Genomic DNA, 17,089 nt, shown 5'->3' with positions numbered 1-17,089 from the left:
TAAGGCACTTGCCTTGCATACGGCTGATCTCTCTCTGTGCCTGCATCCCATATCATCCCTGAACACCACCCGGAGTGACCCCTGAGCACGGAGCCAGGAGCAGCCCCTGAACACCACTGGGTGTGGTCCAACACCCCTCTCTGGTGGAAAACAAAAGGCAAAAAAGTGAAAGATGAAATTGTCTAGTTCACAGTGGCTGGCACAGAATAATCTGGACCCCTGGGGGAGCTCCCAGCAGGAGTTCTGGGCAGCCAGCCCTGCCCCTGACAGTTTATTGGAACCATCTAAAAGACTTTGAGGGGCCAGAGCGATAGCACAGCAGGGAGGGCGTTTGCCTTGCATGTGGCTGACCCAGGTTCGATTCCAGCATCCCATATGGTCCCCCGAGCACTGCCAGGAGTAATTCCTGAGTGTATGAGCAGGAGTACCCTGTGCATGGCCAGGTGTGACCCAAAAAGCAAAATAAATAAATAAATGAAAGACTTTGAAAAGATCTGGGTACTGGCAGGCAGCAGGGTGTGTGCGGGAACCTGAGGTCCGTCAGGCTCTGCTGGCCCTGGGTGACTGAGTATCACCGCAGTGACACCCAGACCCCCTAAACTCTGATGGGGAAATTCCTCAGCCCTCACAAATCAGTCTCTCTCTCTCTCTCTCTCTCTCTCTCTCTCACACACACACACACACACACACACACACACACACACACACGCACACACACAGAGGCAGCCCCCAGAGCCGTTGAAATGGAGACTAGCGTCCATTCCTCTGTGGGGCCTCTTTGGAGGAGGGTGTGGAAATCCTGACCAGCGTGTGTGTGTCAGGTCTTTAACGGGGCAGTTCCGGATGACACGATTCTCTGTGACCCACGACTACGTTTTATTCGGAAGGGCAGGCATGCCCTAGGATGGCCGAGGCAGTAACCATCGGAATGGGGATGATTAGGAATCGCTTGAACCCCCAGCCAGGAGGAGATGGGTCGAAGGCATTTTGGTGCAGCGGTTTAAAACCAGCAAGGGGGCTGGAGAGATGGCAGAGGAGGGAAGGCTCGCCGCACCCGGCCGACCTGGGTTCCATCCTGGCACCACCCAGAAGATCCCTGAGCACAGAGGCAGGAGTCACTGTCATCCCGTTGCTCATCGATTTGTTTGAACGGGCACCAGTAACGTCTCTCATTGAGAGACTTATTGTAACTGTTTTTGGCATATCCAGTACACACAGGTAGCTTGCCAGGCTCTGCCGTGCGGGCTCCATACTCTCAGTAGCTTGCCGGGCTCTCCGAGAGGGGCGGAGGAATCGAACTCGGGTCGGCCGCGTGAAAGGTGAACGCTCAACCGCTGTGCTATCGCTCCAGCCCCGATAGTCTGATAGTCCGATAGTCCGAAAATAGTGGCTAGTCCAAAAGTTGTGAGTGGTCGCAAGGTCAACCTAAAGTCAACCTGAGGCAGGAGTAGGCCCTGAATACTGGGTGTGCCCCCACCCCCAAACCGAAATCATGATTCTGCTGGTGGGGCCAAAGAGAGCGTGGGGGCGGAGGCACTTGGCCGCTGCCGCGGTGACACGGGCTGGGGTCTCTGGCATCACCCAGGGGCCCTCAGCACCAGAAAGTGCCCTGGGCAGGGAGGAAGAGCCCCTGACCTTCACTGGGAGGGCCCAGATCCCCCCCTCTGCAGGATGATAACCATGCTGAGACTGGGCGGCAGCCGAGGGTGCTGGAGGGGTCCTGGGCCCCACAGCCGGTGCCTGGGTGTTATGTGACGTCTGCACCGTGAAGATACACGTGCCAGCACGCGTGGAGTGTGCTCTGCCACCACGATCTGAAAGCACCAGGGAAAGGACCCCTAGTACACACCAGGCTGCTTTTGGAGGGGGTGGCTGCACCCTGCTGTGATCGGGGCTCACTGCTGGCTCCACACTTGGGAATCACACCTGGCCGTGCTGGGGAGGGCAGCAGGGGTCTGTAGTGCCAGGGATGGAATCAGGGTCAGCACATGCACGGGAAGCACCCTAACCCCAAGGCAGGCGCCCTAACCCCTCCATCACCTCTCTGACCACGTCACCCCTTTTAGCGCTCTCCCAGCAATCCAGGGCTGCCCAGTGACTGTTACACAGCCGTGACCTTTTACACTGCTTGCATCATTGGTGTTTCTCTTTGGGAAACCTCAGCAGACACAATGTTTCATTCCCTCCCCTCCCTCACGCCTGTGCTGTATGCTTTCTGCCGTCACTCAGTGATCCCTGGCGGAGATGGTTTATGTCACCACACAGGGGGCTTCTCTGCCGGCTGGCTGCTTTCTGGAAGGGGGGTGTCTGTTGATATCCTCCGATCCGTGGTGCCTCCTGCTTGGACTGTTTCTGGCTTTTTGTTGGTCTGCCCCTTGCCCGGGTGCGAGCGCATCTGCAGAGGAGCACCATGGTGAGGTTGCTGGGTAGGGGCTGCTGGATGCTCCTGCAGTGACTCTCATGTCCACAGGGCGGCGGTCAGCACTCCCCCCTCCTGCTGACCTGGGAGTGGGGCAAAGAGGGGACCGATGAACCCCTCCTGCCACCCCTTTCCCCTTCACCCCGGCTCCAGATTTTTTTCAAGCATGCAACGATTCTAAAGATCTGGGACCGCGGAAGCCCAGGCGTGCTGCAGCTGGTCGGGGACGTGGGTCCAGGGAGGGTCAGCGGCCAGGCCAGTGCTCCGTGCCTGGGGAGAGCCTCGGGGAGGGGGCTGCTGGGAGGGATTTCACCGCTTCTGCTTTTCTGATTTGGGGAGGGGAGCACGCTTGGCAGTGCTCCAGGCCTCCTCCTGGACCTGTGCTGAGGGCCACGCCTGGAGGGGCCCTGGGGGCCATCTGGGGTGCTAGAGATGGAAGCAGGTCAGCTGTGTGTGAGACCTTCCCCGCAGTCCGGCAGGGGAAAGCGGAGCCCGAGGCCGTCTGGACTGGGACTTCCCTTTGACAGCGAATATTCTCACTCAGGATTCGGGGCAGGGTAAGGGTGGGGAGGCCCCGCTCCAGGGCCAGCTGGCCGGCTGCAGTTTTGGCGTCTGGGGTTCCGTTTCCTCCCCTCGGTCCGTGCGGGGCGACCCCGAGCCTTCCGGAAAGGCTTTGCCTGAGTCAGGAGCGGCGGAGGCCATGGGTCCGGAGCCAGATTCTCCTCGCGGTTCAGTTCCCAGCGCGCTCTCCCGAGGCCCGGGGCTGGGGCAGCGCTCCCAGAAGCTGACAGACGTGCTTCCCCAAGGAAGACGGAATCTCCGTGTTTGCGAGCTTCCTCGAGGAGCCCGTGCGGTGTGAGGCGGGAGCAGGGCAGTCTCGGTCCGGCCCGGAGTCAGTGTCCAAGCGGGCACGCCTGCCCGTTAGCGCTTGATCTTGGCTTTGCTCCCCGGACTGGTGAGTGGGGGCCAGAGGGCCACTGGGGCTGGCGCACAGGAGGGGTTTTCCCTGCAGCAAGAAATACTTCAGGTGGGGCCTGAGCGACGGCACAGCAGGAAGGGTGTTTGCCTTGCACGTGGCTAGCCCAGGGTCAATCCCCAGCATCCCAAAGGCCCCTCCCCCCCAGCACCGCCAGGAGTAAGTCCTGAGTGCAGAGCCAGGAGTAAGCCCTGAGCATCACTGATGTGACCCAAAAAAGCAAAACAAACAAGCAAAAAGTAAATAAAGAGGAAAAAAAATACTTCAGGGATGCCGTGTGTGTGTGTGTGTGTGTGTGTGTGTGTGTGTGTGTGTATGGGGGGTGGCTGTGGCTGTTGCCCGGTTGTAAAGCAGTTACGGGTGGGCGGTGGGGAGTGGCAGGAAGCAGTTGATGCAGGAAGCCTGGGCTTGGTCCCCACAGGAGAGCTGCCCACAGTAATCGCAGCAATGAAGAATAATAAAGGGTTTAAGGCACTTCATGCCTTGTCCAGGACCAACCTGGGTTTGATCCCTGGCACCCCCTGTGGCCCCCGAACACCCCTGGTATCATCCCTGAGCACTGAGCTGAGAATAAGTCCTGAGCACTGCCCAGGGGTGGCCCAAACCATCCATCATCATAACATCGCCATCGTTCTTCCTGGTCTTTGCGGGTTCAGAGACTCGGCCCGGCAGGCCTGGTGGGCAGTGACTGCCTGCCGAGCCTACCCCGAGGGGGAAGGAGCGCTGCAGAGAGGGGCGGCCGGGGGGGACTGCAGGAAACATACAGCGACTTCATCGCAAAGCTCGTTGACTGTCTAGTACACGGTGGACACTCCGGGGAAAGCCCAGGGCTGCGAGTTGGGCGGGCCGCGCTATCAGCTGCTGTTTGCAGCTGCGCATGCGGGCAGTTCCTCGGACTCCCTCACAGAACAGGACAGGAGTGAGAGTGTGGCTCCTGGCCTGGCCAAGGCGGATCAGGCGCAGCCTTCCCTTCGGCCCCCTTAACTGGGTCAACCTCCAGGGCGTGGCGCTCCCACGCGCCAGTTTTTCCCCTGCTCATTCCCTCCTCAGGGAAAACAAGCAGGGGCTCCAAGGCCGGTAACAACTGCCTTCCCCCCCCCGCCCATGTGCACCCTCTGCTGCTGTCATGGGCTCAATCTTGGGGCCCGGCCCCGTGTGCCCGAGTCTCAGCCTGGCCTGTCTGTGCCCTCGCCTCATTTCCAAGGATGAGCCTTGCGCCCAGACCCCATTGCTGTCCTGCCTGCTGTCTCTGTCTGACCCTGTGACCGGCCAGGGGTCCCACCCAGCCTCTCCCAGCCTGCCGCGTGCCTTTCGGTCTCTGGAAGTGGCAAATACTGTGTTTCCTGGGGTGCTGTTCTTCCCTAACTGCAGCACGGGGTTAAACAGGCTGTCCGCATGCCCTGCGTCCTGGTCTTTGGTTTAGGGACCACATCTGATAGTGCTCAGGGCTTACTCCTGGCTCTGAGCTCGGGAACACTCCTGGCAGCGCTCAGGGGACCATGTGGGATGCCAGGGATCAAACCCCGGTCTCCCATGTGCAAGGTAAGTGCGCTACCCACTGTGCTATCACTCTGGCCCCTGCCATGGACAGTCCCTGAACTTGCTTTTTCTCAGTAGCCTTTCCCCGAGGTGTATTCATACCTATGCAAAGCAGACATGTCACTTGAGTCATAGTGAGCCCGCCAGTGCCTGGACAGCGAGTCAGGACTCGGGGGAACAGTTGCTGGCGAGTAAATGGGTCCTCGGTGGCACTTCCGTCTGCGTTGCTGAAGGAGGCCGGAAGTTGATATGACAGTGACTGGAGAATCAGCAAAATCGAACTTAACTTTAGCTATTTCAGTCCTTTCATATCGGATTTGTTGCAAAGGACTGGGTTGTCTTTCTTCATCTTGGAGACAGATTTCCCCAGTCGTTCCATATCTTTGCTCCACACATCCCCTGGGGCCAGCAATGTGGTTGTATTTCTGTGTGCTCTTTCTACACTAAGGTGTGTGTGTGTGTGTGTGTATGTGTGTGTGTGTAAGGTGTGTGTGTGTGTGTGTCTGTGTGTGTGTGTCAGCTTACTCCTGGCTCTAGCTCAGGGATCATTCCTGGTGGGGCTCAGGAGACCTTTTGTGAGGCTGGGATTTGAACTCAGGCTGACTTTGTGCAGGGCACCTGCTGCCCACCCGCTGCCCTTTGACTCCATCCCATACGTTTGGGGATTTTTTTTTCTTTTTGGGTCACACCTGGTGATGCACAGGGGTTACTCCTGGCAGTGCACTCAGGAATTACCCCCTGGCAGTGCTCAGGGGACCATATGCTGGGAATCGAACCCGGGTCGGCCGCGTGCAAGGCAAATGCCCTACCCACTGTGCTATTTCTCCAGCCCCACGTTTGGGGATTTCTAATTTTTTTTTTAATTCAACTTTCATAAAGCTGTTATCAGTAGTTGTTTACACTCAATGTTTCAACACCAATCCGACCACCATTACACCTTCCCACTTCCATTATTTTGAATTTTCCCACCACCATCCCAGCCCGCCCACAAATAGATGCTCATTCATTTATTTTGTATTATGTTGGGGATTCTTGCACAGAGACCTGATTTCTGTCCAGAAATGTGCGCTGTGGGGTATGGGACTGTTTCCATTTCTAGGGTCTAAAATGGCTTTGAAGATGGAAGAAATCCCTGTATTCCCAAATCATTCCTCTTGTGTTTCTCTCTTGTGTCCTGGACGCCCAGAATTAGATGCCTGTGCCCTGGGGGACCACGGCTGCGAGCATTCCTGTGTCAGCCGCGGGGACTCCTTCGTGTGCCAGTGCTTCGAGGGGTACACGCTCGCCCAGGACGGCAAGGGCTGCAGGAGTAAGTGGGGGGTTCTATTTGGGGGTTTGGGGGCCCCGGGGCCCCTCCTGGCTCTGTGCTCAGATGTGCCCTCTGGTGGTCACCCGGGGGAGCATGCGTGTTCCCAGGGATTCAAACTACAGTTTGCCTCAAGCCTTGTGCCATCTCTCCAGCCTGGAGGCTGTTTTTAGAGGCACTGGCCATCGTGGCTGTGTCTGACTTCTGTAGAAACCCACAGTCTGATCTCTGGGTAAAGCAGGTGCTCCAGAAGTCACTTGGATGCCACCAAGCCACTTAGTGGGAACGTGGGATTCCCAAACAGAATCTGGGCCACTGGGTAGAAATGCTCTTTAACAAATTTTTTTTTGGTGTTTGGGTCACACCTGGCAATGCTCAGGAGTTACTCCTGGCTCTGCACTCAGGAATAATTCCTGGTGGTGCTCAGGGGACAATATGGGATGCTGGGAATCGGACTCGGGTTGGATGTAAGACAAGCGCCACTCCCACACCCTCTGCTGTATCAGAGGGTAATAGCAGTATTGGCCCTTTTGTTGAAACAAATGTGTTGTCCAGTTGTACATGAGGAAAGCTCACTCTGGGGTTTGTGAGAAGTTGGTGCTGTCTCAATTTTTCTAAAGTTGCCCTAAAATGATAAGGACCAGACCCACGGAGGAGCTGATGGGTAGAGCGCTCACCCTGCAGATGTAAGAATCTGAGTTCAGGGCAGAGAGGTAGGACAGGGGTGAAGGCACTGGCCTTGCCCTCTGAGACCCGGCTTAGTCCCTGGCACCACCTCCTATCCCCAGAGCACTGACAGGTATGTGGCCCTCTCCGAAAAAGACCCCAGATGGGGCCTCACCACAGCACTGGCTAATCCCAGGGGGAGTGTATGGCCCAGGGGAAATGATTATCGCCATGGCCTGCCTTCCGTTGAGAAACCAGAACGAAACCTACTCAAAACCCTTTACAAACCCCTGTCCCCCTCTCCCTGACCTCCGTCCATCACTTCTTTGCCTTCACCCCGTCTCCATCCCTGGGGTCCCCGGGATAGCTGGGGAGAGGGTGGCACGGTTGGGAGGGTACATTGTGAGTAGATGGGTAGGTGGATGGTTGATTGGGTGTATGAATGGGTGGATGGTTAGGTGGATAGATGAAGGGGTGGATGACTGACTGGGTGGGGGGAAGAATGGAGGAATAAGTGAATGGAAGGATGGATGGAGGGGTGACTGGATGGGTGGTGAATGGATGGGTGGATTGCTGGGTTGATTGAGTGGGTGGTTGGGTCGTAGGACAGACGGGTAGGTAGATGGGTGGGTGGAGGGATGGGTAGATGTGTGGGTGGGTGGATGGTTGCATGGGTGGAGGGATGGGTGGATGCATAGGAGGATAAATGGCTGGGTAGAGGGATGGATGGATGGAGGGATGGGTGGATGCATAGGAGGATAAATGGCTGGGTAGAGGGATGGATGGATGGAGGGATGGGGGTCGGTGGGTGTATGGATGAGTGGGTAGAGGAATGGGTGGTGGGTGGGTGAGTGGAGAGATGGATGGATGGGTGAGTGGGTGGATGGGTAGGTGGACGGGTGGAGGGATGGGAGGGTGGATGGGTGGGTGGGTGAGTGGGTGGGTGGATGGGTGGAAGGTTGGGTGGCATGGGCGAATGGTTGCACGGGTGAATGGATGGGTGGGTAGATGGATGGGTGGGTGGATGGCAGGATAGCAGGATGAGGCAGGGAGGGTCTCACCCCACTTCCTGTCCCCAGAGAGAGACGTCTGCCAGGAGGGGGCGCATGACTGTGAGCACCTGTGCGTGAGCAGTGGCTCTTCCTACAGCTGCAGGTGCCGGGACGGCTTCCGCCTGGCCCCCGACGGGAGGCGCTGCCACCGTGAGTGCTGGTGGGGGAGCGACTCTCTTGGGTTCGGCTGCCACCCCTCTGCCCGCCACCACTCCTTGGCCCAGGCCCCGCGGGGGCTTTGGACACCCCTTCTCCTGCCAGAGGGTGTGGGATGCCCTGCGTCCTCGTCTCGGGCCCCCGCACCTGTGACCCAGTCTGTGGGCCTGGGGGCTCTTCCAGGAGTCGTGGTGAGGAAGTGGTGGTGATGGCGCGGGCGGGGGAGGGGGATGGAGCAGTAGTACCACAGGGAGGCCGTCCTGGGGTCCCACATGCTTCCCCAAGTCCACCAGGGGTGATCCCTGAATTCAGAGCCAGGAGTAACACCTGAGTATTGCCAAGTGTGGGCCAACGCCCCCCCCGCAAACAAAAAAGGAAGGAAGGGAAGAAGGAAGGAGGGAGGGAGGATGAGAGGGACTAAGGGGTGGCCCTGTGTGTCACTTAGCAGGTTCCAAGGCAAGCTCACTGGTGTGTGTGTGGTGTGTGTGCATTGTGTTGTGTGGTGGAGGCATGTGGGGTGTGAGGCTTGTGTACTGTAGAGTGTGTATTATGTGTTACCTGTGTGGTGTGATATGTGAGTGTATTGTGTGTTGCATGGTGTATGTGGGAGGCTGTAGAGTGTGTGTTGCATGGTGTGTGTTGCGTCTGTGTTGTGTCTGTATGGTGTGTGTATGTGTGATAAGTTGTATATGTGTGTGGGTGTGTATATGTATTGTGTGGGGTGTGTTGCATGTTGTATAGTGTTGTGTGGGGTGTGTGGTGTGTGCATGTGTGATTGCGGTAGGTGTGTGTTGTGTGTGGCTTGCATGTGTGGTGTGAGTATGGTGTGTATGTATGATTGTGTCATATGTGTGTCGTGTCTGGCTGTGATGTGTGTGTTGTATGTGGGGGTGTGGAGAGCATGCTGTATTTGTGTGTGGTGTGGGTATATGGTGTGTGCACGTGTGGTATGTGTGTTGTATGTGTGGGTGTGTGTGTGGGAAGACCCTGTGCCCAGTGAGCCCGGAGCTCCTGGAAACAAAGTTTCCGCTTCCTCCTCAGCTGTCTTTCCCCTGAGAGGAATCTGCCGCCTCAAAACTCCAGTTCCAGAGTACTGTCACGTAAGAAACAGCCCCAGGCGCCATCCGTGATGCTGACTGATCCAGCACGGTTGGGGCCTTGGGTTTGATTTCTGCTTCCCTGCATTTTTCCAAGTTAAAAATTTTAAAAGGCTGGAGTATTTGGGAAATCTGTGGTGGGGAATATGCCTCTGGGGAAAAATCAGAACCCAAAGCACATCAGATATTTCCTTTTTGAGTGTGGGGGCGCACCCAGCGATGCTCAGGGGTCCTCCTGGCTCTGCACTCAGGAATTAGTCCTGACTGGCTTGAGGGGGCCGTAGGGATGCTGGGGATGGAAGCTGGGTTGGCCACGTGCAGGGTTAACGCCCTCCCCGCTGTGCTGTCTCTGCAGCCTAGTTCTGAATATTAGACTAAATCCACCCGGTATGTGTTCAGGCTTAGACGCCACTGGGACCTTGACGATGATGCGAATAATGATGCTGTCCGTCCAGGACCCCCAGATCTCCCACCCTGCCATTTGGGCTGGTGGCCGCGATGTCAGTAACCTAATACGAATGATGATTAATGATACCAGGGCTGGGCGACAGCACAGTGGAGAGGGCTCTCACCAAGCACGTGTCTGACCCGGGTTCCATTCCTGGCCCCCATATGATCCCCCATGCCCCACCAGGAGTGACCCCTAAGTGCAGAGCCAGGAGTAAGCCACAAGCACTGCCGGCTGTAGCCCCCAAACAACAAACCAATAAATCAAAAAGACAACAGTGAAAGCCCGGGAGGCCCGTGTGTGCAGGTCACCGTTGGGGCTGGGGGCCCTGAGGAGGGGACAGCGCCCACACTGGTGGTCCTGCAGCCCCCTCACACGCTGACGCCCCGCCCGCGGCCTTGCTCCCTCCAGGGAAGGACGTGTGCAAGTCCACCGCGCACGGCTGCGAGCACATGTGCGTGAACCGAGGCAGCTCCTACATCTGCAAGTGCTCCGAGGGCTTTGTGCTGGCCGAGGACGGGAGACGCTGCAAGCGTGAGTGATGCTTCCAGGGGCCGGGGGCCAGCTCAGGGGCGAGCTCGGGGGTGGTTTCCGGGGGCTCCTCTGCCAGGGGCCAGCGGGAGCTTTCATGGCCTCCGGGTTTCTGGCACCTTCATTGTCGGGCACAGAGGGTCCCGGGCGGAGTGAGGAAGCCTGGAATGAAGAGGCCAGGGCCGTGCCTGGCTCCATGCTGGGGAATTGAGTCCTTGGGGCGCTGCAGGTGAGGGAGAGGGACCGAGGGATGCAGTGTCGAAGGAGGAGACTCGGGAGGGCGACGGGCAGCCGGGAGGGCGCTGTGGCCACCCCAGTTTGATCCCTGGCACCACACTGGTCCCCTGAGTAATGAAGGCATTAAAAAGATGTTTTTGTTTTTGTTTTTTTAATAGCAGATTTATTTGGTCTGGCGTCCCACCTGGAGGTACTCAGGGCAGCTCTGTGTTTGACCCTAACAGTGCTCGTGGACTGACCCTGGGAGTCACATGTGCAGAGGGGAACGGGAAGGCTGGCAGAGCAGGTCACTTGCATGACCGTGTGCAGAGCCTGTTCCCAGCCCGACGACTGGGCTTTTTTTTTTTTTTTTCTTTACCTTCTCCTAAGATGTCCTGGAGCTACACTTAGTGCCACTTCCTGTGTTTTAAGCCCCGACTGCTGTTCTGTTCAGGGCACTGACGTTAGCTGACCCCTCTCTCAGAGATGACCCTGAGCGGTTTCTGCTCTTGTGCTGCACAAAATATCTGGCAGCGTGTACGGCTTTGTGAGGTAGAAACCGGCAGGTGAACTGTCCATCAGGTGGCCAGACTGACCTCCAGGCTGGCCCCGGGGGTCCCTGAGGGCCCCAGGGAGAATGAGCCAGTCTTCTGATCTGAGGGCCAACAGGTAACACACAGGCCGCCTAGCTTTCGTGTGTGTGTGTGTGTGTGTGTGTGTGTGTGTGTGTGTGTGGTGTGTGTGTGTTGGGCCACACGTGGCTGTGCTCAGGGATCACTCCCGACAGACAATATCGGGGACCATGCGGTGTGGTGGGGACTGGACCCGGCTCAGCCGCATGCCAGGCGAGTGCCCTCACGCTGTCCTGTCTCTCTGACCCCTAGCTTTTGTCTCTCGCTGAACACTCATTTTCCCTGACATTTCACCACTTGTTTATTAAAAAGGGCTTCTGTGAGATCAGGCTAGAATTTGCGCTCTCTGTCCAGCCCCCGATGGTTCGTGTTTCAGAGTTGATTAAGTGACTGCATTTCGCAAAAGGCTCCTTCTACAGACAGCCTGGAACTAGGTGATAGTTCGTTGATCAGCTGATATGCAGATGATAGAACAATGGAGCGATTGATAAGGATTGATATATAGACATAGCTAAACACACACCTCAAACCATTTTTGTATTTTGGAGACAGCCTGTGTGTGCTGGGGGCCATGAGGACCACCCCAGGAGTGCTCAGGGGGTCATGAGTTGCTGGGGATCGAACCCAGGCCCTCACATGTACTGTGCAGTGTCTTGGCCCCTAAAAGCACATCCCTCATACAAATGCATCTCTTTTTGGCTCCCTGTCTGTGCATTATGGAAAAGACAAGGAAGGTTTAGAAAGAAAGCATGGTGGTGAGATATTTTAGTATGAAGTCCAGTGAAAAATCAGGTAAGAAACCGGGGATCTCTGTAGAAAGACTTGAGGTATCCGAGTGGCGGTCAGCGTGGGCCCGTGGATACGTTGCCCAAGATGAGCCCCCCCACCCCCAGGAGAGAAAGGCCACACAAAGACAATCTGAGAAGCTGTGTGGCCAGTTGAGGAAGTGCACGTGTGACGAATCCAGTTTGGGACACTTGTGTGACCGTGGGGTGTCCACGCTGTCCCCTCGGCTTGGAGACTCGTGAGCGGTCAGCACTGGGCGCCCCTTCCCGTGTGTCCCCCCCTGCGTCCAGCGTTCTGACTGCCCACAGACGCCATCACGACTCTCTTTGTCCAAGGCTGCAGCGCTGGTTTTGTCGGGAAAGCATGTGTGGGGACAAGGAGAAAGGCAGGCTCGCTGGTGGAACATGCGGCTGATGTGCCAGGACGCTGGCGGGAGGGTCTCTTGCTTGCTGCTGGGTCTTTGTGGCTGGTTCCCACCGACTGAGAATCTCCACCAATCTCAGAATTGGCTCTGTCCTCTCCGACTAATGAATGATCGACAGGTCTCGAGTGAGGAGGACCGATGAGAAGGAGAAAAAGGAACTTTCCAACATGGGTGTTCGCCTTGCCCCCACCCCTCCCCCGCCCCAACACACACGCACACACAATTAACGTTTCACACGCTCTTGAGGCCAAGCCTGGAAATATTTCTCCATGTGTGGCTCTTGCTTAGGTTGTTTTGTTTCACTCGCAGAGATGAGGCAGCTGCTTGATAGATAAAAGAGAATGTGTTATCGCATCCTGGAGATGGTTGGAAATGAGATCAGCCGTTTGAGAGCTGTGAGTTTTCCAGAGGCAGCCCTCAATAAAAACAACCAAAAAATTCCCTCCCCGTCCAGATGGCTTCAGGGTCCGCGTGAAGCGGTGAGCGTTGGCCCCTGAGTGCCCTGCAGTGCTTCTGACCCGGCTCCAGGACTGCTGGCTCAGCAGGGAGCTTGCGGGTGTGCCCTGAACCACCTCTGCCCTCTCCGGCCACCCGCTCACAGTGTTCGATGAGTACTGATGGGTGGTGGGTGTTGGGGGCTGAGATCAGCAACCCTCCCCCCCACACCGAGGAGGAGCATCTAGGGCACCTTCTGCCCCGGGATGCCGGCCTCTCAGCCACTCTGCGCCGAGGTACTTACCTTGGTCTCTGTCACCATCCAACTGCCCCCCCCCCCCCGCCTTGCTCCCAGCCCTCTTGGGCTCGCGCTTCTGGAATGATTGAGGACTGTGGGGTGCAGTCCTCCTCAGTGTGGCTCCGGGAAAGTGTTGACGTTGGGGGACAGTGCTCTGTGGTCTCTCAGCGTGCCTGGGGGTGGGGGAGTGTGCGGCCATTGCAGAGTGAAGCTGGAGGCATCTCCTGGTGCTGTGCAGTCTCATTCCCCGGACAGTTTGCACTCGGGCTGTGTTTTTTCTGCTAGTGAAAACAAACTGTTTTGATCAGTTCACTCGTCTGGTTCAAGGCCGGCAGACCATGCTGGTGCTGAGTCCCGGTGCCTCCTGCCACCCGCGGGCCCTCTCAGGCCGAGCAGAGGAGCTTCTCCAGGTCTTCCTCTCTCCCTCTGAAACATGACTTTCTTCACACCTGTGAGGAAGGGGTTTTGTTTTAATCCTTCAAATGTGTCAGCTGTCTTTTCCTTCCCCTAGGGTGCACGGAAGGCCCCATCGACTTGGTCTTCGTGATCGATGGATCCAAGAGTCTCGGGGAAGAGAACTTTGAGATTGTGAAGCAGTTTGTCACCGGCATCATCGACTCCCTGGCCGTGTCCCCCAAAGCGGCACGCGTGGGGCTGCTCCAGTACTCCACACAGGTCCGCTCAGAGTTCACCCTGAGGGACTTCAGCTCAGCCAAGGACATGAAAAAGGCCGTGGCCTACATGAAGTACATGGGCAAGGGCTCCATGACGGGCCTGGCCCTCAAACACATGTTCGAAAGAAGCTTCACCCAGGTCGAAGGAGCCAGGCCTCTCTCCAGTCGGGTGCCCCGCGTGGCCATCGTGTTCACCGATGGGCGGGCACAGGATGACGTCTCCGAGTGGGCCAGTAAAGCCAAGGCCAATGGTAATAGGGGCTGGGAGGGGGCTAGAGAGAGGAGTGAGATTTCTTTGAGAGTGCAGAAGGGCTTCCTGTCAATTCCCTGCCCACCTGCCTTGACTGCCCTCTAGTGGCCACAGTGGAGAGCCCAGAAACACTTTAACATCCAGGAGCTATATCTTGTGCCCCAAAGAGTTTGACAAAGATTCTCAGTGGAAGGAGCTTTTCAGAAACCATTTTTGCTTCCTTTTTGGTTGTTTTCTGTTGGGGGGAGCCATACCTGGAGTTGCTCAGGGCTTATTCTTGGCTCTGTGCTCAGGGGGACACAAAACCCTCTAATGGGGTTCCAGGGGACCCTACCTGGTTCCAGGGATTGAACCCGGGTTGGCTGCGTGCAAGGCAAATGCCCTACCTGCACTACTGTCCCCTCAGCAGCCCTTCTTTGTTCTTAACCAACGCCGTGAGGAAATACCCTGTAGACGCTCCTGTGTGTGCGGAAGCCAAGTGAGCTTTTTTTTTTTTCTTTTTGGGTCACACCCGGCAATGCACAGGGGTTACTCCTGGCTCATGCACTCAGGAATCACTCCTGGCAGTGCTCAGGGGACCATATGGGATGCTGGGAATCGAACCGGGTCGGCCACGTGCAAGGCAAATGCCCTACCCACTGTGCTATCATTCCAGCCCCAGCCAAGTGAGCTTTTGAGACTCACAGGGCAGGTGGTCTTGCAGTTGGTGAAGCTCTCCCTCCGTGCCAAGAGTTTCCTGACCCCAGGTTTCATGCTCGAGGTCCAGGATGGCTCCCTTGTATGAGATACAAGGTCGGACTTGGGAGGCTGAGTCATGACACGAAGAAACCCCAGGCTAGGTCAGATTGTTGCCCTGATGGCTTCAGGGGACGGGTGTGGACTCGCTAGGGAGAGAGAAAATGACGTGGTGAACCCTCTGTCTGGAAACACCTTCTCTCAGCACTTGCTGAGGGCACTGTGTGTAGTGTTTTTTTTTTTTAATTTTTAAAATTTTTTCAATTTTTATTTATTTATTTATTTATTTATTGCTTTTTGGGTCACACCCGGCGATGCACAGGGGTTACTCCTGGCTCTTCACTCAGGAATTATTACTGGCGGTGCTCAGTGGACCATAAGGGATGCTGGGATTTGAACCTGGGTCGGCCGCATGCAAGGCAAATGCCCTACCCGCTGTGCTATCTCTCCAGCCCCTGTAGCGGGGTTTTAAGGAGGAGGGGGAAATTCCAGAACCTTCCAAGACTTGAGGGGTGCAGAGCTTAGGGCAGCCTGTCCCGTGGTCCCTGCACAACTGGGGGATGAAGGAATAGTACAATGCCTAGAACATTCCTCCATAAACTCATGCAAGACCTTGCTGGTTCCCAGCTGAAGGCCTGGCACCCAGGAGGCCACTTGGCCAGTGCTGACAGATCTTGCAAGTCATGTGTGGTGTCTTCACCCGTGAGAGCAGAAGCCACAGAACGTGTCCTGCATCAGCTGGAAGGACTGAGAACCAACAGCTACCCCCACCTACACACACACACACACACACACACACACACACACACACACACACACACACATACACACACACAGCCTGCATCTTCACTCAGAGAAACAGGCCAGGGCAAGGTCTGCCCCTGACCCCTAGATTTCCGCGCGTCACCCAGCGGGTGTTCCAGGAGAAATGTGTTTGCTTGGTTGTGGGAGGGAGCGAGGTGCTGGAGGAACGGCCTCTCCTGAGCTTCACGGCTCCAACCCACACGCCCACGGCGACAGGCTCCTTCTCCCTCTGTAGGAAGCCGCGCAGAGCAAATGTGCTGAACTTGGCAGTTGACCTTGTGCAGACTTTGGTTGAAGTTATGTTTTATGTGTGTTTAAGAGAAGAACTAGCTTCAGGAGTTAGCCTGAAGAAGACATCCGTGCTGGCAAGCAGCGGGCCTCCCAAGTCCCTGGCAGAGGGAGAGCACTTGGCATGGCCCCGAGAAGGTCTAGGGTGGACCACTCTGTGTGTGTGTGAGTGTGAGTGTGTGTGTGTATGTGAGAGTGTGTGTGTGGCCTCCTGAGGCTGAGCTGAAGCGGCACCCCTAGGTGCGGGGTTACGTGCCATTTCCCCCTGTGCCCCAGAGAAGTGGGACCCAGGCAGAAGTGGGGGGTGTGGCCGGCGACTTCCCCAGCGAGAGCTCAGAGGCCAGGCACCCCCCTCGAGGGGCCACCCCTCGGGAGTCTCTGCCTTAGCGCCACGTGCCAGGGCCCACTTCCCGGTCGCTGTGCCCGCAGGTGTGACGCTGTACGCTGTGGGCGTGGGCAAGGCCATTGAGGAGGAGCTGCAGGAGATCGCCTCGGCGCCCACCCACAAGCATCTCTTCTACGCCGAGGACTTCAGCAGCATGGGCGAGATCAGCGACAAGCTGAAGAAGGGCATCTGCGAAGGTACCACTCGGGGCGGGACCCCGCTGTGAGACGGCCTGAAACACACGGGGAGCCAGAGCCCAGAGGGCTCACATGGCTTACCTGGCTGCAGCCCCCCAGCCCTGATTGATTTATTTTTAATAGTTGTCTGTCTTGTTTATTTTTTTTATTTTAATGAACCACTGTGAGATACAGTCACAGATTTATAAACTTTTGTGATTACGTTTCAATCAGTGTTTGAGTACCCATCCCTCCACCAGTGCCCATTCTCCAGCACCAATGTTCCCAGTATCCCTCCCGCCACCCCACCCCTTCCCACGCCCCCCGCCTCTGTGGCAGGCATATTCCCTCTTATTCTCTCTCTCCTTTTTACTCTTCTGGTTTGCAATACAGGTACTAAGCGGCCATCATGTTTGGTCCATAGTCTATCTTCAGTATGCATCTACCATCCCGAGTGATCCCTCTAGCCTCTAACTTAGTGATCTCTTCTCCATTCCCATCCGCCTCTTCCCCCAGCACACGAGATCAACTTCCAAGCCATGGAGTCATCCTCCTGGCCCTTATATCTACTATCCTTAGGTGTTACTCTCCTATTATGTTACTTTATATTCCACAAATGAGTGCAGTCATTCTGTGTCTATCCCTCTCTTTCTGACTCATTTCACTTAGCATGATACTCTCCATGACCATCCACTTATATGCAGATTTCATGGTTTCATCTTTTCTAACAGTTGCATAGTATTCCATTGTGTGGATGTAGCAGAGTTTCTTTAACCAGTCATCTATTCTCGGGCAC

At 56.4% G+C, this 17,089-nt stretch overlaps 1 protein-coding gene across 4 annotated transcripts in view; it reads left to right on the top strand.

Annotated features, from left to right (window-relative positions):
• The window catches only part of MATN2 (matrilin 2), an 88,944-nt gene that overhangs the window by 65,190 nt on the left and 6,665 nt on the right, over window positions 1-17,089 (top strand). For 2 of the 4 annotated variants that reach the window (XM_055126765.1, XM_055126764.1), the window contains exons 11-15: window positions 6,121-6,243; window positions 7,986-8,108; window positions 10,071-10,193; window positions 13,493-13,906; window positions 16,162-16,314. In XM_055126765.1, the coding sequence (XP_054982740.1) occupies window positions 6,121-6,243; window positions 7,986-8,108; window positions 10,071-10,193; window positions 13,493-13,906; window positions 16,162-16,314 (936 nt within the window). The remainder of the gene's footprint in view (window positions 1-6,120; window positions 6,244-7,985; window positions 8,109-10,070; window positions 10,194-13,492; window positions 13,907-16,161; window positions 16,315-17,089) is intronic. The other 2 variants (XM_055126766.1, XM_055126767.1) reach the window with 2 other exon arrangements.

Source organism: Sorex araneus, chromosome 2 (assembly GCF_027595985.1).
Source record: "Sorex araneus isolate mSorAra2 chromosome 2, mSorAra2.pri, whole genome shotgun sequence".
NCBI classification, from domain to species: Eukaryota; Metazoa; Chordata; class Mammalia; order Eulipotyphla; family Soricidae; genus Sorex; species Sorex araneus.
Note: the sequence above shows the minus strand (reverse complement) of the source record. Positions and strands in the feature narration are given on the sequence as shown.